The 25,552-nt window shown below is 36.9% G+C and overlaps 3 protein-coding genes across 6 annotated transcripts; all 3 read right to left on the bottom strand.

The window, feature by feature from the left end:
• abhd17ab (abhydrolase domain containing 17A, depalmitoylase b) lies at nt 1–7,980 on the bottom strand. The gene is made up of 5 exons (XM_058785518.1): nt 7,614–7,980; nt 6,443–6,822; nt 5,277–5,471; nt 4,580–4,759; nt 1–3,147 (listed from the first exon to the last, which is right to left on the bottom strand). Exons 2-5 carry the CDS (start codon nt 6,814–6,816, stop codon nt 2,922–2,924), a joined length of 975 nt encoding a protein of 324 aa, XP_058641501.1. The 5' UTR covers nt 6,817–6,822; nt 7,614–7,980; the 3' UTR covers nt 1–2,921.
• Nucleotides 7,981–12,519: 4,539 nt separating this feature from the next.
• Nucleotides 12,520–17,943, bottom strand: zgc:77486 (uncharacterized protein LOC405808 homolog). 3 transcript variants are annotated; one of them, XM_058785375.1, is made up of 6 exons: nt 17,755–17,943; nt 16,004–16,164; nt 15,779–15,884; nt 15,487–15,611; nt 13,979–14,086; nt 12,520–13,295 (listed from the first exon to the last, which is right to left on the bottom strand). In XM_058785375.1, exons 1-6 carry the CDS (start codon nt 17,856–17,858, stop codon nt 13,147–13,149), a joined length of 753 nt encoding a protein of 250 aa, XP_058641358.1. In that variant the 5' UTR covers nt 17,859–17,943; the 3' UTR covers nt 12,520–13,146. The 3 variants fall into 3 exon arrangements, with proteins under 3 accessions (XP_058641358.1, XP_058641359.1, XP_058641357.1); XM_058785376.1 differs by lacking the exon at nt 17,755–17,943 and adding an exon at nt 17,344–17,742 and having other exon boundaries at nt 16,004–16,206; XM_058785374.1 differs by having other exon boundaries at nt 12,522–13,295; nt 16,004–16,206; nt 17,755–17,940.
• A 973-nt stretch (nt 17,944–18,916) lies between these two features.
• plin3 (perilipin 3) lies at nt 18,917–24,393 on the bottom strand. Of its 2 annotated transcripts, none has more exons than XM_058783759.1 (8): nt 24,301–24,393; nt 21,934–22,000; nt 21,531–21,726; nt 21,329–21,411; nt 21,016–21,247; nt 19,802–20,160; nt 19,465–19,683; nt 18,917–19,344 (listed from the first exon to the last, which is right to left on the bottom strand). In XM_058783759.1, the coding sequence occupies exons 2-8, from the start codon at nt 21,997–21,999 to the stop codon at nt 19,240–19,242; spliced, it is 1,260 nt and encodes a 419-aa protein (XP_058639742.1). In that variant the 5' UTR covers nt 22,000; nt 24,301–24,393; the 3' UTR covers nt 18,917–19,239. The 2 variants fall into 2 exon arrangements, with proteins under 2 accessions (XP_058639742.1, XP_058639743.1); XM_058783760.1 differs by having other exon boundaries at nt 21,934–22,015; nt 24,301–24,376.
• Between the last annotated feature and the right edge of the window lie 1,159 nt (nt 24,394–25,552).

Below are 25,552 nucleotides of genomic sequence, written 5' to 3'. Positions count from 1 at the left end.
CAATAATTATCAATTCATAATTTTATTTTTCTAAGATCTCTCTTTTTTTATTATTAATTCTGGAAAAGGAAAAAGACATATTTAAAACTAAAAACAACATTAGAATAATGCATAAAAGGATAGAACAGTAACACCCCACAGACTCTTGCTCCCGATCCATTAAGATAAAAAAACAGATTCTCAAACCTCAAGATTAAGCTTCTCAAACAATGTTATACAGTACATACATCTGATAGTTTTAAAAAGACTTTTCTATAACTTACTTTCTTTAAACAAGAAAAAAACAATCTTAATAAAAAGAGCTGAATCTGAATGTGTTGGGATGGAGCCTCCGGGTAACTCCAGCCCCACCCCAAACCAACATCTTCCCCTCTTGTATGTACATACAGAGCATCCTCACATCCAGTCTGCTGGCTCCAAGTCGGTATTGCTTCGGCCCTCCAAACACTTGTGTCTTACAGGAGGTAAACACGCACCAACAGTCCACACAAAAACGTCCCCTCTGTGGCATAAACAGTAGCCTGTATTGTGTGAGACCTGGCTCTGTCTGAACAGCCAAAGTCCGCCGCCTCCTCCTTCAATCAACATCTGAGCGCTGACAAATGGCAGTGGGCGGCCATTGCAACTCCAACACCTGTCATCTTTGGTTAGAATGGAGAATGAACAAGCCCCTTTGTGTCCAACCACAGATTACATACATGATGAAACAGGGAATCAGATTTGCTGGAATTAGGTTTCAGATATTATGTACAAACCAGTGTTTTCAGAATACAGAATCACTGTGCTTTGTGCATTAATGGGAGTCAGTTTAACCAGAACACATACTAACAGACCAAGTGGAGTAGATGGATAAATGTTAAGCAGAAAAAAAAGAGACAATAAACAGAATATTTAGAGATGAAATCAGATGTCGCGCCATAAAATCAGAACACTCATCTAGCAAAGACCTACCCCTAAAATTAATTAATCAAATTAAACAAATTGTTGTGGAATCCAGAATGACTGTGCAGCCCACGGTGTTAAAAGGAGAAGGATGAATCACAGAAGAAAGAGGAAGCGATGTCTTATCTCACTGAAAAGGCATGGTAGTCTTTGATGCATCGGAAAACAACAAAAGGTTGCAGGGTTCGGCCCTTTAATTTCATTGAGACCATTCAATCGAGATCTATAGCAGCAAGTTCCCTTGATAATTCACAGTTGAAAAGCTTAGTTTAAAAGAAAGACACCTCTGAATGATTTTGAATTCACTGCTAGTGTTTTTCAAAGCTTTTACAATCTTCCTAATACACCTGATAACTTTAAGAGTCATAGTGGCGTCCAGATCATATCAGACGAACTCCCTTTGAAGACTAGCGACAGCAAAAATAGGTTTTAGATGACCCAACTCTTGTGCCTTTATTGCTAGTTATAATCTTTAAACCTACCCACAGCTCAGAACCTTACTTAGATGGATTAAACCATGTGCAACTAACTAGCAATCTGACGTTGAATGAAAAGGGAAATCCTTTATTATCATTAAAAGGAGTCTTTAAATGATGTGCTCTGCTTTGAAATGATTTGCTTAAACATAATCAACAAAGAGACAGTAAATATGCATGATTATAGCTTGAGCTCCATTTCATGCCAACAAGAGAGGTGTAACATTTCCATGATAGAAACATACTTGACGTCAGGCTAAAAACAAGAAAAACTGGTTGCGAGTTGTGTGTCTTTGCCACAGGGATCAGAAGTGCTTTCTGTTTTTACCTCTAACTGCTATCTGCATTGTGTGCATTATTTGTTGTTACACAGCTAAACCATTTATTAACCCAAAACCCGTTCAAAAGGTTAAACTACTTGAGAATGAATGTGGAAATGCTACGCCGAAGATCTGGTTTTAAGAAAGTCCCGACAAAATACTGAAACCTTGATCTTTCTACTGGCCCAACAGTTCAGAAACATGATGTATGGATCCGGATGTGAATGTACTCCGTATCATATCATCCCAAGTGTGGTGGTTTCATTGAAATATGATGATGAGCGAGCAGCCCTCCCAGTTTCTTTCACCTCAGGGTGCTATGGACACCCTCACATGCTGAGAAGAAAGGAAAGAGACAGCAAAGAGGGAAAAAAAAAAAGACTGATAATGCTAGGAACAAAAGCCAACGTCCCAGGATTGGATCTTTCCCTGCCTGGAGCGGTGTAGATCATCTGGTGTCATCTTATCCCAAGCTCAGCCTTTACATAAAGGCAAAAACTCATTGGAAGTCGGTGCATAGAGGTCAGCATCGGACGGACCCACACACACCGTGCAGAGGAAGCCAAATGGTTAAATGAATGAATGAAGATGCAGAGGTGGGCATAATTGCACCTGTGTAGGATGCTTCAAAACTTAATCCTGAAATCCTCCACCAAACAACCAGTTTATTCCATCCTGCAGGGTCAGCAAGGCTAGGAAATTTGCCAGGCACTGAGAATGAGCTATTTTAGGCTGCCTGATGAGAAGTGGGAAGTGAAGATCTCTCAGGTTGAGGCATCATGGGAGCAGGGCAGAGATGCGAACCACTCAACTGACAAATGAATGCTCAGATATTGAGAAACACCATCAGGCCGGCTTCTTTCCTTTGGACTGAAACTGGCAGAGGAAATTGTCCATCCATTCTTGCTCCAGAGAAATTCCACTTCCATCCCCCAGAGTTCCCATGCGCACACATATGTACACACACACATGCACACCGCATGTACAAGGAGATGACAAACAAAGGGAGAAAAAAAGAAAACGCTTAAGAAAACAAATCTGAGCAGCGGAGCATGTGTCAAGCTGCTCCAACAGTAACGTTGTCCATACAAAATGGCAGCCTTCAATAAGTTACTGACGCATCCATCTCACTCTCGCTCAGACTGGGAGATGGAGGGATGACAAGAGGGAGACGGAGGAGAGCTTAGGCATGTTGTGCGGCCAATTCCTGCCCAATGAAACGACGCAGGCGTTCCAGGTATTGGCTGTACAGTTCGATGTCATTGTGTCCGGCTCCCTCCACCCACAGCGGCTCCACGGCTTTGGGGCAGCGCTCGTACAGGGCCAGGCCATGGGAAAAATCTATCACCTCGTCCTCTGTCCCATGGATGATCAACACTGGAGACGTGATTTTGGACACTTTCTCAATGCTGAAACAGGGACACACAAATGAACACAGGGTTTTAGAAGAAACAGCTTCCTCAATACACACAGAGAAAAAAAATTCACTTCATTAATAGTTTGAAAAGCTCATTTCACACTTGACATATATGATCAATGAAACACCATAAATTAATTTCAGCTCCAATGAATTTTTCAGTAGCGTGATAACAGCTCAAACTGTAGCTTTCTAGTAATGGGCTTTTCTAATTTATTAGTTGTATTTTATTTTTAATTTTTGAAGATGTTACTCAAATTGTGATTTACGCTAAATATTTTTAATTTACTGTATAATTCAACAGCTGAATACATAATCTGTAATAACCGAATATACACTACTTTTAAAATGTTTGGGTCAGCAATTAATACTTTTTTTTACCCATTTAAATTGATCAAAAGTGACATTAAAGACATTTATAATGAAAAAACTTTTTTTTTTAATAAATGCTGTTCTATTGAAAGAATGGTGAAAAACTATCAGTTTCCACAAAAATAAGCAGCACAACTGTTACTGATAATTAAAAAGTGTTTTTTGAGCAGCAAATCAGCATATTAGAATGATTTCTGAAGGATCATGTGACACTGAAGACTGGAGTAATGGTTGATGAAAATTCAGCTTTGCCATCACAGGAATAAATGACATTTTACATTATATGAAAAATAAATATTTATTATTTTAAAATGTAATAACGTTTCACAATATTACTGTTTTTACTCTAATTTTGGTCAGCACCAAAAAATTACATACTGACTACAAACTTTCGAACAGAACATACAAATAATTATAAAAAGAATAACAACAATTACAAATTGTTATGTTGCTAACTACATTCAAGTATGGTGCATGTGTTGTATGCATGTGTGCGTGCCAGCAAACTAAACAGCTGCCTGCCAAATACACAACACTTGTGTGAGAACAGTGGTGGTTTTGACTCAAGCTGTATGGTGACCATGTGTTCTGCGACACTGGCACTGAGAGACACCGCCCACCGAGTGTAGCCAACCTTCCTCTGAGCTCCACTATACCGTCGTCACAGCTGATATGACAACAATGAAAATGATTGTAATGAAACTTGAAGAAGAATAATTCTTATCTTCCCTTTAATCAAGAGCTGAAGGTCTAATTTTAAGATTGAAAAATGCTTTGCATCTATATATTTCAATGTGTGATCGTCAGACGCATTGTGTGTCGAAACAAGAAGCTCAATATAATCTCCGGCAGCAATCCACATCACAACACACGCTGTTTGTTCTCGCCAAAACCAAAACCCAGTGAATCGCTCATAAATAGCTGCAATCTGTGCTGGCCATGACAAGGCAAATCATCAGCTCATAAACAAACCGCAATAATGATGCCCTGTCAATGGAAGCAACACACAAATAATTGAGGACAAATAGGAACCCAACGTTTTTGGTACTCACTTGGGAAATGCATCAAAGCAGTAAGTCTTCTTAGTGTCGGGGAAGGCCACCCTCATGCCAGAGGTGAGAGGGGAGTGGAGAATCACAGCTGCACACTCGTATCGTGATGCCAGGTCTACTGTGGGCACCGTGCCAATGCTCTGTCCATACAGGATAATATTCTCTGGGCTGATGCCATATCTGTTTGAAAGAGAGGAATCAAAAGCCAATTAAATGTCATCTAATGTGATTTACAGCCTATTCACACCAAGACCAGTATGAATTGCAGATTGCTGGGGAGAAAAAATTGTGACAGAACTATTCACATCAGCCTTTGAGAATATTCACAGTCCAGAATTAAAGAAAATTGTGCTCTGTTCGATTCTGGTTTGTATTCTACTTCATGGTTTCTTACTTATCCTATTAAGGATTCTTTTAGCACTTTTAAGAAAGGCTTATATAGGCTAACAAACAAAAATGTTTAACCAAAAATTGTATTATTTTAGGTTACATACATCTTTTGTTATATTATAAATACCTTTATACGGTCACTTGTGATCAATCTGCGTAATAAAACGATTTTAAAAAATCTTACTGACTTAAATTTTTTAAAACAGTTGTTTAAATCATACAATAAGATGCAGCACTGTAAACCTTGAACTCTACTGCAGTCATGCAGTTGTTTTGGTTGTGCCCTGGTATTGATTTCATGTCTCACCGTGAGCGTAGAGCCTGCCACGCTGCGTCTATGTCTGCGTACAAATTCTTTTCCGAAGGCTTCCCTGTGCTGACCCCGTAGCCGGAGTAATCATAAGAGAATATGTTACAGTTGATGCGAGTGCCCAGGCCGATATAGAAGCTGCTCATCTGGCCTAGATCCACTGCGTTACCATGGGAGAACAGGACAGTGAACCTGAGGAGAGAGACAGACAAAAGGGATGATGGGATTTGTAGTACAAAGTCACTCTCTAGTACGCTCATTACACTATTTCAAGCTCAACATCTGTGTCAAGACTTAATAACCTATAATTTCACTCTCTGAATCACTGGGCATGTAGGCGCATTTGCAGTGAGCCTGAGCCCGATATGCCGCAGGGAAAGGTTTCATAACTAACACGGGTGTGTGTGTGTAGAATCATATAATACCAGAGCATTCAAACCCAAATCCACAAGCAAAAAAAAATCAAAAACAACTGGCAGTATATCAAACAGTGTTATTTTAGTATCACTTCTTATATAGTATTATTAAAATAATAATAGTATTATTTTAATATTTGTGTGTTTTCAGTTTTCATTTTAATTGTAGTTTTAGTCATTTAAATGAAGTGCTTTTGTACTCTCCTAATATTTCTATTTAGCATTCATTTTATTTAAGTTTTAGCAAAATTAGTACTCTAACATTTTATTTCAGTTAGTTGCCAAGACGTTTTATTTATATATATATATATATATATATATATATATATATATATATATATATATATATATATATATATATATATTATATAATTTCAATTAAAGAAAACCATTTTTAATAGTTTTAGTTTACAACAATAAAAATATGATATAAAAGAAAAATCGAAGAGGAAATAAAGCAACAAAAGAGCAAGTGAGAATAACAGTGAGAATAAAGTGGCGCGTGATAAAGAAAGAATGTGTCCAGGAAGGAGTGGCTTCTGGGTAAAGATAGCAGACAAACTCAGAGAAGGAAGCAGGAAATGGGACAAAGGAAAATGGAAAAATAATGAAGGAATGTAAATGACCCATGGGAGGAAAAGGGGGGTCCATCTGAGGAAACGTGACATTTTGAGTTCAACATATATTATTGTTTAAAAAAAAAAAACTACTCTAATCACAACTCATCCAAAAATGCATCCATCCTACCTGGCAGAGGGGGCACAGCGGATATACATGCAGCCCACTCTGTTCCCCCTACTAGATCGAGTCAGGAACACTTCCGTGGCATCCAGTTCCCGTTGGGAATACTGGAATTCTGCCCGCTCTGTGAGGTGGAGCTTCCAGCGCCCCTCCCCTGGAGCATTCCCTCCCCCTACCGAACTCCCACCACTGCCACCTCCTCCCCGGGACCGGAGGCCTGACGTCCCTGTGGGTCCGGCCGGTACCGGCCCAGCCTCCAGATCGGGCAGGAGAGCATAGGTAGGTTCAGGGGGCAGGAAGGCAAGCTTGGCAGCAATACGGCTGGGGCAGGGGGGGCAACAGAACAGGCAACACAACTCACTCACAGAAAGGCCATTCATTGTCAGCTGCAAGAGAGATGACAGGAGATTGTGGTCAATACATATTTAACAAAACATTTTATGTATTTTTCTACTCACATTACTTCAGTTTCAACAGGACTCTGTAGTATGTATATTATATTTGGAGTAAAAATAATGAATTGCATAATATTTTATATTATTATTAAATGACACTGCTGGTCATGTGATCTCAACATGGCGGCACCCATTAAGGGACGACCCTCTCAACATACAATAAAACAGTATTTCTAGAACACTGATATGATTTCATGTGAATGTACATAATTTTAAAGATATTTCTCTGATATTTTTTTCTGTTTTTAAAAACAAAATACATATAATCTAATCTACTGAGCAATCATTTTAAAAACAATACTACATTCAGGCTCCTTTTCAAAAACAAAAATAAGACAAAGCTCTTAAAAAATATATATATATAGTTTCGTTTCAACGAAAGCTTAAACAAGTAAAAAGCTCCAACAGTAAACAAATGGTTAATAAGTAATATCCAGATAGAATTAACTCAGGCATCCAGTAAACCTATCTCCCAGCTATACTGCCCTTCCAGCTTAAAACTGATAGTCTATCTGCTATCTGACACTGTATAGACTACAAATATAAATAATATATATTGCCTGATATTGCCGGTTTAAGAGGCTCCAATAAAATATCCACCAGTGGTCACATCAGTCCCAACAGACCCGCTCATCGCTAACTCAACATTTACACTTCATTTCAGCTGCAAACGAACATTATACTGCTAACAAACACATAATTGTATATATTTGCCCACATACGTGTCGTTCTCTTGACCACAGCCTGCCAAAGCCGGATTTCTTTATATTTTCACACCTCTGTCGCTAAGTAGCTAGCTCGTAGTGAGGGGGTAGGGGGGAGTTAGCCAGCTAGCCAGTCAGCTACGACTCCTCTCAGACAACAAATAAAGGCCTGGACGCCGCTGAGGACATGTCTCATCCGCAAATAAAAAAACTGAGCCCTCCAGGAATAAAACTCGATTTCTGGTTTGTCGTTCCGAGTTGATTCCCGGCTACCGTCCTGGCATGTAATAATCTGCTGGTATAGGCTAATAGAGCTGTGTGTTTTTTTCCACTCCAGTCAAAGATGTTTGTTAGCCTTCCCACTCTTCGCTGCGTCTCGGCCTGAAGTAGGAGGCGCTGTAGAGATGTCAGTAAACATGGATTAAAAACCTGTTGGCTTGAAAGTTAATATGATTAATAAATGATATTTTCAAACACGATACTGTGTAATTACATAGTATCCTTAAATTAAAATTAAAATACAAACTGTTTAAAAACAAAATGATCTATATAAAAAGACATTATTTGAAAAATATTATTTATAAATAACGTTTAAAAAATAACCTTTATAAAAGAACACAATTTTAACATATATCTTTTTAATAAAAAAGTATACTTTTTCGTTCTTGATTAATTCAGGAGATCATGCTTGCTACAAAAAGCAAGCCATGAAAATGAATACATTTGTATTTACATATATTCTATATTTGTAAATATAGAAATAATTAATCAATCAAAATATTGACGTTTAACATGCTGTCTCTTTCGACAATTTGTGTGCACTTTTACAATCATAACCTTACAAAATCGAATGTATTTTTTTACAAAAAGAACATTCTTGTCAAGCATCTGCAAAAGTAGTTAGCAAAATATTTAGAGGAAGATATTGCGTAAAATGTTCACATTTCTCGCCTTATTTGAAATGCAAAATGTGTGTTAGCAGCATCCGGATTTTATATATATCGTTTAATATAGATGGGAATTCCAACAATATTTTTCCTTTGGAGTAACTTTCTTTTTGACATATCAGCATCAATATCAGATATGTATCTTTGCTTTCAAAAAGAAATTTCAGTCCTTTTTTATTATAAAATAATTTTAAAATAAATAGCCTATCTGAAAAGCACATGATACATGTAAACAATCAGAGGGTCCGCTAAGTCGCACGTGACTCGACGAGTCCTGTGCGGAAATCATTCAAAGTGGATGACAGTCCTCCTGTTAAAACGTCTTTGCTCTTCACTACCGCATCCGGAAATTACGCTGACGAGACATCGAGGGAGGAGCATCCCAGGAACTTCTGTCAGATCTGCTGGCATAGCGATGTAAAATCTGCCAGACAGCTGATGATTACAGTCATGCGAGAGACATCTACCAAATACTCTTATTTAAATAAAGTTGTTTATGTGAACTTTTCTCAACATATTTATAAAAACATATAATCAGTTAATTTATTAAAAGGTTGCTACAAGTTTTCGATAAATAGCCTTTAGCGTGTTTAATAATAATAAAAAAAAAGTGTAAAAAAAATATTAATGTCTATATTAAAAAAGTGCTTGTGTGGTTTGTGTAGACTATTTTCACTGTTCTTTCAACAAAAGTGAAAGACAATCAAGTCACTTTTCATATAAGACTTTAGAATACCAAGGAAATTGATAATTGAGATCACTAGTAAGAAAAGGTGGAGAAGAAGAGATTATCTTAATTGCACTTCCAGGCAGAGAAAACTACTGTTTTATATGGAACTGAATTTAAAAGAAAGGGAAAAAAACACTCCTTCCTTCTTTCTTTCACTCATTAACAAGCCTACAAAGTGTAAATGAATACAGCGGAATCATGTGGTCACATTAAATGTAACCGATGAATGTTAACCCAGTGACTAAAAACCACAAAAGTGTCCACAGACAGTAGCCAGGTGGGCAGCTGCCGATGTGGCAATAATACAGGGTGATTCATATACAGACAGAGGACGTTTTCACTGCTTACAGATCTTCTTTTCTCCACTCAAAACACTTCAAGTAAATTTTCAGCAAAAGACGACACACTACACTCTTAAAAACAAAGGTTCCTTATTGGTATCAAAGCATTATTTTGGATTATGGAGTCCATGATAATATTATTAAATATATCGATTAACAAAAATATATATTTTTTCAATTTAAAGTTCAAATTTAGATTTCTCACAAATACACAGCTTTTTACTTCACAAGACAAGACATTAATTGATGGATTGGACAGGAGTCGTGTGGATTATTGTGATGTTTTTATCAGCTGTTTGGATTCTGACGGCACCCATTCACTGGAGAGGATCCACTGGGAAGCAAATGATGAAATTGCTAAATTTCTCCAATTCTGTTCAGATAAAGAAATAAACTCATCGACATCTTGGATGGCCTGAGGGTGAACATTTCCACAGTTTTTTCCAAGGTCCTTTATAGTGGGAAAATGTTCTTCAGATTATTATTTTTAAATTAATGCTAAGAAAAAAAAAAAAAAAAAAAAGTTCAAGAACTTATCAGAAAGGTTCTTTGGGGAACACAAAATTGTTCCTCAATTGCATCGCCACAAAAACTTTGCAATTTTTTATTTTTATGAGAATCTGTGTTTATTAACCTTTTGGATCCGAAGCCGCTTTTCAAAAGTTGTCCCATCTAAGCTGGTATGTACCTCTGGTACTTCTATTTAATAAGAAAAGCTCAAAATATGTCAGTTATATAAAATACAATTTTCGACAAGTTAAAATAATCAAATTTAGATAACTGTAAGATTTACTGGGCCCTCCAAATAAAAAATAAAAAAATAAATCACTGCTTTAGATAGTCTGGGCAAATATATGCCCAAAATAAAAGAACCACACAAGACATTGTGTAAATTTAAAATAAACTTTGTGATTTTATTGGTTTTATACTTACTCATACACATCATACAATCCTAAATTTAAAAAGAAAACAAAAAGGTATCTGGTGGTGTCTCTGGGGGACTGGGCACGCTGGTAAATTAATTCATGAATGCTGGTTAACGTACTGCCGAACACACCTGAGCTGAAACTCACATCACCCATCCAAATGTTCTGATGAACTACTTGGAGAAAAATGAATCTCGACACCCTTGCTAAAATCAAGGCAATTCTTCTTCAGTTACACGTAAGGAAGAAGTCACTTCTCTATTTTGCTCAATAACATGCAATGAAGGCGGTTAATCATTGCTAGCATTGAAGGGATAATGCACTGGCATACAGTGCCAACGGTTTGATAAAACACTGAAGGTGAATTGGAGTTGAACTCACTGGAGCTTCATAGTCAAGCGGCTGACTACATTCACAGTTTTGTGCCCACCACACTACAACAATCTCACCAGGAACTGGAGTCTAGGATTCCCATACACTGTCTGCATCCCTACACTCAAACCCTAGAAAAGTAGGATTATCCACCAGCAAACGGTGCAGACAGATAGCGTGAGATCCAAACCCTCATTAAAAGGCAGTCAGGATGCCGGGTTCAGCCAAGCATGGTGTGTACACATGCCAGCTCGCTGAGCCACTTACACCTGCCTTTCACAAAAGCCCTCTTGAGCTGGCAGCCCCACCGAGGATAATGCTGCAATCACAGACGGTGCTAATTAAAGCTCAGGTTATTTCCTTAATAAAGCAGCAAGGTCATTACCAGGACTTCAAATCGGATACATCCACCAAAGTTGATTTCAACAAGTCAAGGGACTGTATATGAATCATGGAAATGTGCACATCAAGAGACATTATGACGGGAGATTGCTGGACAACATTAAGGATAAATACAAAATGGTTGTTTCAGCCCTTTTACAAAAAAAAAAAAAAAGTAATTAAAAACACAACCAGCACAAAGACACAAGATTCACTCAAAGGATGACAGAGAACACCACAGCGCACCTTTCTCTTTACGTATGGGTAGTTAATAAACACTACATACACATAAAACAATGTTTTTTTCCTGCTGTACCTTTCCTGTTCTTTCTAAAACCTTAAACATTCTATTTTAGAATGGTAGCCACATAGTATTTACATTAGAACCTGTTCATTTGGAAAGCAGGCTTCATTCGCCCATGCAATGGGACGTTTGTTTTACATTCGTGTTGCAATGTTAATATGTGGCTGTAGCAAACTCTGCATTTGGCCTAATAGTTGTGCGAGCATGCAACGTTTGTCTGTTGGGGAAGTGTGTGTGCATCTTCCACTAAAAGCGGTATTAATTGTAAATACATGGTTTTGGAACGAAAAGGCATCGCCTAATAAACAAATTAGTAGCCGGTTCCATTAGCATCATTCATTGGTCTGCTGGTGGTTAACGAATACCTTGCTCTCTAAGCTCTGCGACTCTTAGGGCAAAGGTCAAAATAGTTAATCGCTGGCGTGCATTAGCAATAACGGGCCTGCTAGGTTCCGTAAAGCACCGAGGATCCTACACTAAATGCACTTTTTGTTGCGTTTGTGCGAAGAAATTGAAGAACGATCTTGTGCTTTGATTCTGAAAAGCCCAATCCAGTCTGACTCTACTCCATCAGGATCTATAATTATTAAAAATGCATATGTAAATAGACAGAAATATCATTAAGGGGTAACCTACTGGATTTTTTTTTTTTGGACACATGCTTCCAATCCTCCAGTACCAACCAACCAAATGATAATACAAAATAAATAGAATGCAATCACACAATTCAAGCTACGTACAATATATTAATATAGATCTTCTGATGCCATACACTCATTAAAACAGAAAAGGAAAGAAAAAAAAAACCTCAGTCACTCAATTATGTCAAGGCTCTTGCTACACCCCACCCCTCCCCCCTTCAAACCCCATCCAATAACTATTCATGCACCCAACATTAGCATGATAAGTCAATATATAAAAGAGAAATATTTTTAAATGCACAGGCTGGGATTTGACATGTTGGGATAATTCATCAGAATAAAGAAAAAAAAAAAAAAAAGAACAACACAGTAAAATAATTTTACATGGGTAAATGTGGGAGTAGTCATTAAAATCTATATTCTTCAATGTTTTGCAATATCAGAGAAATTCCCTCTTGATGTCCCACTCCGCCCGCCCGCCCACCCTTTCCAATCAGACTCCTGAACCCACATCTCAGGGCTCCTATAAAAAAATAATGTTAATATCCTAACAAAAATCAATGCCAGGGTAAAAACTAAAGAGTCCACCCTCCCCCCGGAGCACATGGATGCCCACCTGACAACCAATCCCTCTTCTCCCTGGCTCTCTAGAAAAAAAAACAACACACTCACATATCTCAACCTGTCACACATTCATTCACTCACTCACGCACACACAGCTCTACACCGGCCTTCTGGGAGAGACAGGGAGATGATAGTTTAGGGAGTGGCCAAGCAGGGGCTGTACCCTACAACCCCACCCACCTTATCCTACAATGAAGACATGAACCCAGTTTAGAATGGTGTTATTCAGCGCCATGGTTCCAAAACTTGCAGGTCAAAAATTTTTGCTCGTTTAGCTGACAGTCCTCATAACTTCTGAATCTTCTCAGCTACCACGATGGGGTTCTCCTTGCGAATGCGGGCGGCAGCGGCTCCTCGGTAGTCGTAGGGACAGTCATGTTTGTCAGAATAACGGTGGATAGCGCAAAACAGGTTACCGCAGCGACAGTCAAAGCCTACAGACACAAAGGAAAGTTGACTCAGTCTTTTAATCAGCCATGTTTTAACATTGAGGTCTCTAAAGAATAGGCAGGATACCAGCAAGACGTAGATGTGAAATGCAGCACTATCTTGCAGTATGCTGTCTGACTACAGATAGAAACTACCACAAATGAACTAAAATTGACAGATTTATATTTTAATGAAATAAATGAGCAATTAAGCTGATCTTGGAAAATATTCATAAACTACCTTTTAAAAGTTTGGTTAAAAAAAAAAAAATACAGTAAAAAACATTGTGAAATATTATAACGGTTTAAATTTTTTAATATTTTAAAATGTAAATTATTCCTTTGACGGCAAAGCCGGATTTTCAGCAGCCATCACTCCAGTCTTCAATGTCACAGGATCCTTAGAAATCGATCTAATATGCTGATTTCATGCTCAAGAAACATTTCTTATCATCATCAATACATTTGCATGCACAGAAATCTTTTTATGTGTGAAAGAAATGGGAATTTCTGTGAATATTTGAGCTGGAATACTAAAACTAGAAGGAGATCATCTGGTGACTCAACTAAGCAGGAAAATAAACAGCTTAGTAGTAAAGATTTATTTTGTAAAGTTTTGAATACTGCTCAAAGATAAGTGCGGCCCAGCCCTCATTCACAAAACAAAAAGCTTCTCCCTTGGTTCTTACCCGTGAGGCCAACTTTTTTCCTACAAGTGAAGCATCGATTCTTCTTTTTGTTCTTGTCAGGAGTCTGATCTCCGTCTGAAGAAGCCTGTGCAGCTTCCCCTACTGGCCCTGTGATTAAAGACATGGTCAGCCTTTGACAGATCATTTCTAAACAATGAACTTCCAAGCTTCTGAGGACACATGAGACTCTGACACTCAGATCAATGATTTAATGAAAGATCAGTATTCACGTCTTCCCATAAAATGAATTGAAAGGAGGGCTTTCATTTGAATAGGGTTGTTCAAGTTTTTCAAGATTTGTTTCTTCTTTTTATATTATTGTGGTGTTTCATAATTAAACATATATGAACAAGATCAAATCAAAACCACAGAATTATTATACTACTACATAAAACTTCTACTAACAATTGGTTTAATATTAGAATAATCTGCTCATTATTTCTTTGATTTGTTGAATATTCCATGTTTTGCTAAATAAAATTTCACAGCGCAAAAAAAAAAAAAAAGTCAATATAAATGTACACTATAGTATGTACTATACAATGGTTTAATGAGCAAATTACAATATAAAGTGATTTTAAATAATGAATAAAAATAAGATAATAAATATATTTATAATTCTACTCAAATTGTGAAAGCTGCAAAACAGTTTAAATAACCAAAGAAATGTGCTTGTAAAATGAAATAGTTTTTTAAAATAAACACATTAAACACTGCTAATGATTATTCAATTGATATAAAAGAGGAGACCAAGAATGACCAGTGCTGTTATAGTATATTATAGTTACTATTATAGTTTTTATTAATTTTGATTAATTTGATTTTAGTTAAAGCTTAATTCATTTCAAGGAAAAAAAGCCATTTCATGGTTTTAGTTTTAGTTAACTATAATAACCCTGTGAATATTTATTTGTTTGAACGCCATTTCAGCAACAATGGCTGTATTCATGGTAACATTAACAGAATCATTTCAATACATTATTTACAATAATAACATTTTTCAAGAAGCAATCACTATGCAAAAACATACAAGTTACAACAATAGTACTGATAAAAATCATATAGAATCTTTCAATTTAATCAGTGATAAAAATTCTGAGTAGTAGTAAATTTTTATTTAAAGCCATGTCAGCATCTTAGGCTATTTTCATGGCAAGAACAATTCAAAAAATACAAGTATAACAAATACAATAAAAACCAGCAAACAAACAAACAAGTTATTTTACACAAGATTTTTTACATTAACATGATAAAAATTCTAAACTTTTTCTGGGAAAATTATATTAAACTCTTTTAGCGAGTTTACTTCATAAAAGAGTTTTCTACATACATTAAAAGCCGGACAGTCCAATAAAATATGTTTGACAGAAAGGGAAATCTTGCAAAACATGCATTGAGTGATAAAAATACTGAAATTCTTCCAGGAGAGACCTTTTTAAAATTGTCTTTTAGTACATTTTCTGAATAGAATAATTTTGTACAATGTGCATATATGAGACTCAGCAGACCTGTGCTTTTAGACGAGCCCTCCTCCTCTTCCTCCTCTGCTTCTGCTCTGTCTGAATCAGTGGTTGCTGTGTCCTGGGATATGCTCATAGCAGTCATCTGCTGGGTTACCGGGCTGGGCGAACTACTGCATAAACACAATCCAACCAAATACAGGGGTTATTTGTTATAATTCCTTCCTATATCATCAAAAGCAGCTTGTGCTCATTAAGAGATAACCACTGAGCTACAGACTGCTTGGCCCTTGTACCAACTGAAGCATGAACGGTCTCAGATTTATAAAGGACTTCTTACCTAGATGTGCGTTCTTCAGGTGGGGTAACGGCTTCTGTAGTGGGTACAGGGGTGGACTCCACCGTTACCGCAGATGCCCCTGGGGAACCTACAGGAGATGTGGCAGCTGGAAGAAACGGAGGAACCTAACAATGAACTCTGCTTAACCTCAAAATGGAGTGAACGCATTCAATTCCTAAAGCAATAGGAGCATGTGACATGTAAATCAATCTCCCAGTATCCTACCTTTCTCACCTGGGGGACTGTTTCGCCCCCCTCCTTGTTGTCTCTGCAGATGTTCCTTGTAGCAGACAGAGCACATTCCATTGGTGCGAGGGTTACCATAGAAACCGCATCCCATAGCGCAAAGCATTGGCACCTGCGTCTGATTTGTCTCCTGAGCCATGCTGTTTGAGAAGGGGGGTAAGGGGGGACGGGAGAGGGCAATCCTAGAATTCGGGATTAAGAATTAGTATTTCATAAGCATAATTTATCATGAAGTGGCAGAACGGGCCTGATATATAAGGAAAACAATATCGAAAAAATCGTGACACATTCCTGACACATGACTTTTTTTCTATGAAAAAGAAAAATTAACTTCACATAGATCTTTTCCATAAAACCTTGTATCCATTGACTACCAAGCTCCAAAAAAGGTCTGTAAAAGCACCATAAATGTTATTCAACTTATGCGCTAAATTACAAGTCTTCTGAAACCACATGATAGCTTTGTGTGAATACAGCATATGAGTCATATTAGATATTTGTGCTCCTTTCTGTGGCTTTACAGCCCATGGTCACTGTGAACTGTTGTATGGAAAATATTAATGTAAAAAATAAATAGCATACAGGTTTGGAATGACATGAGGGTGAATAAACAATGACCCAATTTTAATTGTTGAGCAAAACTATTTGGTTCCACTGTAAGTTGTCCTACAAAAATAAGTACTGAGCAATATTAATAAGCTATATGTAACCGCTATAGAGTTTAGGTTTAGGGATAGTTGCTTATAATTAGGTATATTTTAAAGTTAGTACTATAAACACATGTAAGGTGTAACAAGGACACTTTAAAATGAAGTGTTACCAACTAAAACAAGTTAAAAAAAACTATAAATGTATAATTGCTGGATCATAACACATGCCAGACACTAAAATGCATCAAATATGATACCTTTTGTGCTCTTGACTTGAAAATAATACCCATTCTATGTTGTTTATTTATTCTTGACATGGCAATAATAATAATAAAATTAGGAAGACAGAAGTTAAGACACAATGTTTGTCCATTAAACTAGTGAAACTGTTTAATGTTGTTGAATTCCCAAAACAGTGAGCAAAAACCCAACTTTAAATTCTTTGACTTATTTGTTGGTGACCCTGCTAAAGGCTAACAATATGCTGCACGAAGACAAAAGTTCCTTTGTTTGTTCGCGTTTTGTTTCCCAAACAAGCAAAGAATGATCCAGGTTACTGAAACCTAAACAGCCTGCTGATCAAATGACGATTTACAATCCGACAACAGTTGCGCTTCAATCCGAATAAATTACAGCCAGTAAGTGTTTAATGTTGAAATAGCAGTTTACCTTAACTATCTGAAAGGCAGATTACCACACAAACGGGGAATAAACAAGGTTATTTTGGAGCATGTCCAGGAAAAATCAGCTGAGAGCGGCTCCGCAATTAGAAAAACATTTTGTCTTTGACCCGAGGAGCGCGACAAACAACAAATCGACTTGGTGTCAGCGTCAAGGCGACATCGAAAGCGAATATTTTCCTTCGAAAGTAGTTAATATTAGGCACAGATGACCGAGTTAAAATCGCTGACCAGATGAAAGTCATTTTGTTTGTGATACTCAACTAGCCAGGCTAACGCGCTAGCTCTGCTAACGGCTAGCTGACGTGATGGCACGCACACAAAACGGACAGCTGGGCCCTCGAGACCGTCCCACGGACACTTGCGGTGGCTTAAAACCCTCGTTAGCTCGAATATTTACCCGTATTTCCGTGTGATTGAGGAGAAATCGACGACCTTGATCCACAGAAATCTGACAGAGTAGGTTCCTGCTATGCGCGTGCGGCCTGCTTCTCTCAACGTCATCCGAAACAACGGGCGTGACGTCACACGTAGCGCAACAATTCATTTTTTGGCCATCATCGAAACCTCGTCACAGTTCCCCCCAGTCCGGTTCATTCCACACCAGCAGTGCTGCCAAGTATTTACATAACATGCAGTTTATTTGATGAAAATGCAGATATGTTCATGTGCAATTTCTTGGAATGTGTGCGCTTTCATTTTCAAGTTCAGTGTCAAAGCTTCCTATTTCAGCTCCATTCTCTGTAACATGTCTACATACATTCAACTGCATCCACACATGCTGCTGTAATATTTTATTCCCAGTGTATATAGTGTTATTTTCGCTTGTTCCACTTCTCTCTCTCTTCAGAACATTGAATATAGAATTGAAATTTCTTGTTTCATCTTTGTTCGTTTTTTACAGAGGGAAGCTCTTTTATCACTCCATAAATCTGAAAATGCTGTCAGCAGCGAGAATAAAAATACTTTTATGTTTTAAGGAATAAAATGTTGCATAAATCACAGTGAATAATATATAAACAAATCCCTCAGTAAAAAAAACCCTTCACAATATAGATAGGAATAAAACTAAGTTTTGGTGAAGTTGAGATTTCTGGGTCAGTGCATGAGAAAAAAAAAACGAATTTTGATAAAACAGTCTTTGAACATATGTATCATAATTGAAATGTACAGATGCAAATAGATAAAATGTAAATAAATAAATAAAATAAGCACTTAAATGTGTATTTTAAATGTTTTCTTTCCAGTAGTTTTAAAGAAGACATGTTATGGAGGCAAAATAGCGAAAAACCACAAAAATGACCAGTGCATGAAAAATGATTACAGACAATGATTTGTCTGTAGTGTCTTGCCTTACACCCACGAGCAGAGCAGAGATGCTCACTATAACAGGACACTTGCTTGCTTCTGTTATATTGCATACATATAATCTTAAATATGCTAAAATGATTCATTATAAAATTTGACCTCTCTTTGGAATCCTTAATTTGTGCCCAGGAAGCAAAAAAAAGGGTTGTTATGCAAGAGTATTGATATGAAAATCATGCATTACAAAACCAGTGAAGTATGCATGGTTTGCTTTTATTCAGAAAGTACATGTATTCAGTATTTAAATACCACAAACTTTTCAATGCTACACAGCAGTACCACCCGCAGAAACTTTCATACTCTACCTAGCAGCGGTTTCAATACTTGGTTTAGAATACTGACATTGATGAAATTATAATTTGCCATTTTATACAGAAATATAAACAATTTAGTCTGAGCCTAAAGACTCCAGTTAACACTAGTTAAATTTTTAAAATGGGAATAGTTACAAGATACTTCAGTTCGGACCATATATTAACCTACTGCATCAAAAAAAGTTTTAAATTGCACAGCATTTTCAATCGCCTTTCTCTGTTATCTGAGGTGCAAAAGGCCCAACCAGCCAATTGAGAGGAGTGTTATTGAGAAGGTACTCCACGACTCCATCCAGTGATTGTCGTACCTGTTAAAGGATGAAAATATACATTAAACTTTCTAAAGTCTACATACATTTTTAGAATGGAATAAAATAGGTCTCAACAACTGCTATGTACAAAACTGCATACACTCAGATTGACTATACCTGGCTGATCTGCTGCCGTGTCTGCTCTAAGAGAACTGGTGTGAGTGTTTTGGTGCTGCTCAGTGATGCCTGGAGTTCTCCAGCTGTATGTCGAGCATTCAGAAGCTGTTCCTGCACAGTGCCTGGGAGACCCTGTACACTGGACACAACCCCTGAACATGCCACCTTCAGCTGATCACCCAAACCCCGTACCATCGACAGGGCTCTCGACTCCAGCTCCTATGAGGAGGCATCCACATATACACACTGAGAATGTGTCTGATAGACAGTCTGAAGTAAGACATGAATATTCATAGACATATATTGTATTGTATTCCAAGTAATATACAAACTGTACCTCTTCCTTGTCTTTTGCTGTATCCACCTCGGTCTCAGCTGTTCCTTTCTCCTGCAGTTCTTTGGGCTGCCCTTTCTTCCATTCCTTCCATCTCTGCAGTAACTGCTCCGGAGCGCCTCCTAGCTGCTGGTTAGCACTGGCCAAGGCAACCCGGGCACTTTCCAGCAGGTCCATAGTGCTGGTCATTTGAGTCACAGCTGCATGTGTAGTGTCTCTGGCTTTGCGGGCCCTAATGAGAGACTGCTCAAGCGCCCTCTCCTGAACTTTGGCAGACATTTTACCCAGGCGGACAAAATAGCTGGGTCTAGTAGTTACTATGAATCCTTCCTCCTCACCTGGCCTTGGTTCAGCCAGTGCAGCTGCAGGCAGAAACAACACTGATGTCAACACCTTACATTCATAAAAATCAAAAGTTTGTGGTCATTAAAAATGTTTTAATGTTTTTCATAAGTCTTTCAAAAGTCTCATCAAGGCTACATTAATTTGATCAAAAATACAATTGTGAAATAATATTACAATTTAAAATACCTATTTGAATATCTTTTAAAATGTAATTTATTTCTGTGAGTGCAAAGCAGCAACCATTACTCCAGTGTCACATGATCCTTCAGAAATCTTAATGTCACCACATTGTCAAAATTTTGAAAACAGTTATGCTGCTTTTTTTTGCTTATTTTTGTGGAAACCATTACACAAGTTGAAAAGAACAGCATTTATTTGAAATATTTTTTTTTCAATGTAAATGTATTTACAGTAACCTTTGAACAATTTAATGCATGCTTTCTGAATATAAATATATTTTTAAAAATTACTGACTCCAAACTTTTGAACAGAATTGTATATGCGTATAATAAAATACATAATTATAAATGTAAATATACATGAAATAAAGTGTTTTATTAAACATTTTGAAATTTGTTTATTTCTGGCTAACAAAGCAATAGTGGGGCTTGAAAGTGAAATGTTTTCTTAACACTGCATTCCCTATTACTTCATTTCGGCTCATTAGCTGTTGCCAGAACTGAAACAAAAAAGTCTTTCCAACAGGAATGTGCTCTTCGCCCATTCATTGTGATAATGTGTATTCAAAACCAAGGCTAATTTCAGAAGCATTTTTGGATTGTTTTAGCCAATTTTACATTTAACTTTTTCTAATTTTTCAATAATTATAATAAATCATTAAATTACCGGGTCTAAAGTGCAGCTACACTCACCGAGCTCCTTTTCACTGATTGGAAGGTTCTGATCCACCCAGTCTTCAGATTGGGTGAGGGCTTTATCTACACCATTACTGACCATCTGGCCCACACGGGTCCCCATGACAGTGTTTATGCCACCGGCCACAGCCATACGTGTCTTTTCCACACCACCCAGCACAGCCCCCACCACAGCATCCTTTGCTCCTGTTACTGACTGGTACACCATGCCCACTGTGTCGGATACCAGCTGCAATGGAGATACAACGTTGAATCATATAGCAATTCAAGTGCTACAAGTTGAATGCAGAACAATCAGTCTAGACTTTACCTTGTCTGCTGGTTGTTGTAAAATTGGAAGGTTTTCTTCTACCTTCTCCAGCCCTTTAATGGCATATTCATTTACCACTGCAACTACACAAGAGAAAGAGCACAAAAACAACTGTCTTTATTTGAAAACCAGTAGGAACAACACCACAAATAAAAGACAAGGCATAAAAGACACAAACTACATCAAAGTTTGCGATCCTTACTCTGAGGTTCCAGTCGGTCTAGTATGGGTTTGGAACCTGTTGAAGCAGCAGCACCCAGCGTGCGCACCCCGCTCTCTGCAACATCCATTACTCCTTTCAGGAGCGGCACGCTTTCTTTAGTACAGCTGTAAGCATTATACACTGCACCACAAGCTGAACTCACCAGCGGCAGGTTGCTCACTCGGGATACCACACTCTGAAACACAAATGTTAAAGTTTGTTGCTGTTTATTCTCAACGAATTCCTGAAGTGTTCGTCAAACCATTTTTACACAGATTGATGCATTAAATTAAATGTGTCACTTTATGCAAGAATGGTTTCATTATGACTTAAACATTCAGTGTTTCATAGTGACTTCTGTTGTGAAACTGTCTGTAGGTGAGTCATGAAGCGTGTGACTAACCTGTTGTTCCTGAGTAGCCTGTGATGCCTCTGCGTCCTTCTCTGCTGTCTTCCCGTTATCTGCCATTCTGTGGAAGATGTTGCTGTATTAATTAGAAAAACTGAACCATTTACTTCTCAGGTAAATCACAGCCAGTCTAGATCCATCTCATTAACACAAAAAATGAGAATTCTGTTATTATTTACTCACCCTCAAGTTGTCCCAAATCTGTATGAATTTCTTTCTTATGGTGCTAACGAAACAGTTGATGGTAGCCATTGCATTCCATAGTATTTTTATCCATATTATAGAAATCAATGGCTGTTGTCAATGTTTGGTTACCAACATTCTTCAAAATATCTTCTTTTGTGCTCAAAAGAAGAAAGAAACTCATACAGGTTTGGTACAATGTGAGGGCAAGCAAATGATGGCAGACTTTTCACTTTTGGTTGAGCTATACCTTTAAAACTCACAGCCTGGTCAGAAATAAATCAAATGAGAAAATGATGAAAGAATACTAAACTATAGAAAACTCCAGTCCTAACCCTACAATCTAATTGGTCAGCTGATGTTGCTTCAGGACCAAGAATGAACATGTCGTAAAAAAAGAACAGTTATATAATAAATTCATATTGTGAAATAACTAATATATGATATAAATATAACTAATATGATGTCATAATAAGTATATCTGTAATAATAAAACGTCTATCTTTAAGCCTAGAAAGAGAACTTTTACACGTTATGCGAGTAACATAAATATTGTAATCTAGTAATGAGAAATGAAGGAACAGTAAAGGGGTCATTCTTCATTTGTGGTGGCAAGTGATGTCCCTCTACTTTACAACAGTTTAAATAAACTTTAAATACCAATAAATCATAAAATGTTTGCATGTTTGTATTCTGTAGGGTAAACACAAGTTGTGCACTGTTCATAGTGACATTTTTATTTTAAAATACATATTTAATTGAGTTTGAAAGATTGCATTTGAAACAAAATTTGCATGTTCCCGTCATACCTTAGAGAGGTATCCTGGAATGTAATTGCAACAATATAACATTTTTAACAAAAAAGAAGTGGTTATATTGTGAATATAGATTTTATTTAACATGTACAATTTTATTAAATTGTTTTTAAAAATACATATTTTGTTATATTTAAGAAAAAAGTTGTGTCCCCCAAATTCATGTCTGTGGTGTTACAACAATGGATGTCGCCTCTTTAAGAAAAGGGAGAATTCTATTTGGACTACTTCCTGTGTGTAAAGGTCACTGCAGGTGTTGGTTGATCTGAGTGGCGCATGGGGAGTACATTCTTTCTTATTAATTTTCTTAAAATTAGCTAAATTTCTGACAATTTCATGCGTCACACTTTATTAGTGTCTGTGGTGTTATGTTGATAACTTGCAGATCTGACACAGTTTTGATAAATACACTCATTAATATTTTCAAAATGTCCCCTGATCTTGAAATCATCATGATGGCAGCCTCCATTTTAGAAAAGTCTGAATTCAGGCTGATTTGTCTGTGGTGTTACTGTCTTTCCTGGCAAAATGTTACTTCAATTATTGATAACACCAAAGATGTAAATAGTTGTGTCACCAGTGTTTGATTAAAATTATTTTAAAAAATGAAAAAAAAAAATCAAAATGTTCTCAAGCTTCTATTTTAATGGATATAACATATTAAACTAATTTTAAATGCATAGCAATATATTTTATTAGAAAAAAAACAAACAAGCATATTTGCCACTCCAATTGAAGAATGACCCACAGGCGTGTCTTCTCAACTCCCTTTAGATCGGCAAACAAGGAGCATTAATAGCAAAGCCTATAAAAATCTATTTTGTGACACTTATAATGTTCGGATAACTTAGGGGAAATCAACTTTCGCTAACAAATTAATCATAACTTTGCTACACTTCAAAGAAATGGGCGTTAGTATAGTATGGTCGACGTCGTTATTTCTCGTAATGACAAATCAAGAGCGTTGAATAGAGGAAAGGGCGTAAACTTTCACCCACTTCCTGAAGAATTTTATTGTTGCGCCATTCCGTGTGGAATCTGACAGATAGACGAGACCGAAACGATAGACAACCAACTTTAACATTAGCCTATAATCTTACAATGGACTTATTCTTTTACTGTTGTTTACAATATTGAAAGCTTTTTTTGTTTCTTAGGCGCAGCTTTTTGGAGTGCGCTTGAAAAAAAAGAAAAACTTTCATCCCAACTGGATACGAAACGCAATCGTAGGCTCGCGCTCTTTGAGAATATAAAAGTCTACTGACAACACATTAATTCACCGATGAAAAAGTAATTGTTATTTGCCATCCCGCACACTACAGTCATTTTCCCATTCTCTCAGACAGCCGTCGCATGAACTGACCTGTTATTGATCCGCTGTCCTTCGCTGACCCGCGTTCGGTAGAAGTGTGAATCTCTAATGCGGTTTAGTCAAGAGCCTGTGTCAACTTGATGCAATAAAAGTGCAAAGTTAGGCGGAGTTCTTTGAAACAAACCAATCAGCCTTTCTGAAACCTCTTATTATGAAACTACCCTCAATTATTGGTAACTACTTTTAAATCTTTGCCTTGTTTTAGCATAGTTTGTATCATTATTTCCTTAGAGCCTTAGAAAGTTTCCTCATCTTAATTATTATCACATTTTTGCTGATACAAAAGCATAATGTTTTCTTTTCTTTTTCTAATGTCTTTTTTATTAAATTAAATACCTTTAAATATTACTGTAAAATGCCTTAAGTATATAATTGTCTTAAAATAGAACACAATATAATCTAATATAGCCTACTATAACATCATTTTATGTGTATCCTGTTAATGAGCTACTTATTCTCACAGTATTTTGGACCTTCGTACCAGATTTATCAGAGTGCTGTTAAAGATTCTGGCAGTTTACCAGTTATCATTATCATGAACCTTTTGAGTCATCTGAGGGGAAAGAAGCAGTATGATATTGGATGTGACCAGACATCTATGGAGATATCGAGCTGCACAGAATGAGGTTTTTTGAGACTCTGACAGGTCTCTGAGGCACTTAGTCCATAATCCAGGCCTGTCCCTCCATGTCAGTGGTGTTTACAACTCTGACAACAACCAAACAAGATAAGATATGGAATCTCTTGAAGATTTGAAACCAGTGGTAAAAAAGCTGCCTTTACACTTCTGCTAATCATGAGATAATGGTGATGAGTAATGCAGTGGTGACGTGTAAATTTGTCAAAGCATCCACCGTGAGTACTACTGATTTGAGTAATCTGTGCTAAAGCACAATGTTATTTTAGTATTAACTTATGTACTATTGTAGATTTTATTAGTATTTTGAAATGAACTTTTTTTCTATTTCCAGTTTTCATTTTCATTTTCAGTAATTTTCAGATTAACTTTTGTCATTTTTATTTATTTCAGTATAGCTTTAATTTCATTTTAGTTTTAATTTTAATACTTCAACTTAGTGTCTAGGCAACATTTCTCATTTTAAAAGTTCTCTCATCTAATATTTATATTTACTTTATTTCAAATACCAAAAACTATTTTGGTAACACAAGGTTCCATTATTTAAGATTAGTTAACTATATTAGTTAATGTGACTAACAATGATAAATACTTCTAATGCATTTA

The sequence above is a fragment of the Onychostoma macrolepis genome, chromosome 08 (assembly GCF_012432095.1).
Source record: "Onychostoma macrolepis isolate SWU-2019 chromosome 08, ASM1243209v1, whole genome shotgun sequence".
Lineage (NCBI taxonomy): Eukaryota > Metazoa > Chordata > Actinopteri > Cypriniformes > Cyprinidae > Onychostoma > Onychostoma macrolepis.
This window is presented reverse-complemented; position numbering and strand designations above follow the sequence as displayed.

What these genes read in the sequence shown, in the direction of transcription:
- abhd17ab (XM_058785518.1), bottom strand. Translation starts at nt 6,816, where the DNA reads ATGAATGGCCTTTCTGTGAGTGAGTTGTGTTGCCTGTTCTGTTGCCCC. An exon ending in TGGCAGGCTCTACGCTCACG is followed by an intron (nt 4,760 to 5,276) that starts GTGAGACATGAA and finishes TCTTTCAAACAG; the next exon opens with ATATGGCATCAGCCCAGAGA. An exon ending in TGCTTTGATGCATTTCCCAA is followed by an intron (nt 3,148 to 4,579) that starts GTGAGTACCAAA and finishes TCCCTGTTTCAG; the next exon opens with CATTGAGAAAGTGTCCAAAA.
- plin3 (XM_058783759.1), bottom strand. Translation starts at nt 21,999, where the DNA reads ATGGCAGATAACGGGAAGACAGCAGAGAAGGACGCAGAGGCATCACAG. An exon ending in AGGCTACTCAGGAACAACAG is followed by an intron (nt 21,727 to 21,933) that starts GTTAGTCACACG and finishes TTTGTGTTTCAG; the next exon opens with AGTGTGGTATCCCGAGTGAG. An exon ending in CAGCAAAAGACAAGGAAGAG is followed by an intron (nt 19,684 to 19,801) that starts GTACAGTTTGTA and finishes GCCTCCTCATAG; the next exon opens with GAGCTGGAGTCGAGAGCCCT.
- zgc:77486 (XM_058785374.1), bottom strand. Translation starts at nt 17,858, where the DNA reads ATGACGTTGAGAGAAGCAGGCCGCACGCGCATAGCAGGAACCTACTCT. An exon ending in TCAATCACACGGAAATACGG is followed by an intron (nt 16,207 to 17,754) that starts GTAAATATTCGA and finishes CCCGAATTCTAG; the next exon opens with GATTGCCCTCTCCCGTCCCC. An exon ending in CAGTCCCCCAGGTGAGAAAG is followed by an intron (nt 15,885 to 16,003) that starts GTAGGATACTGG and finishes CGTTTCTTCCAG; the next exon opens with CTGCCACATCTCCTGTAGGT.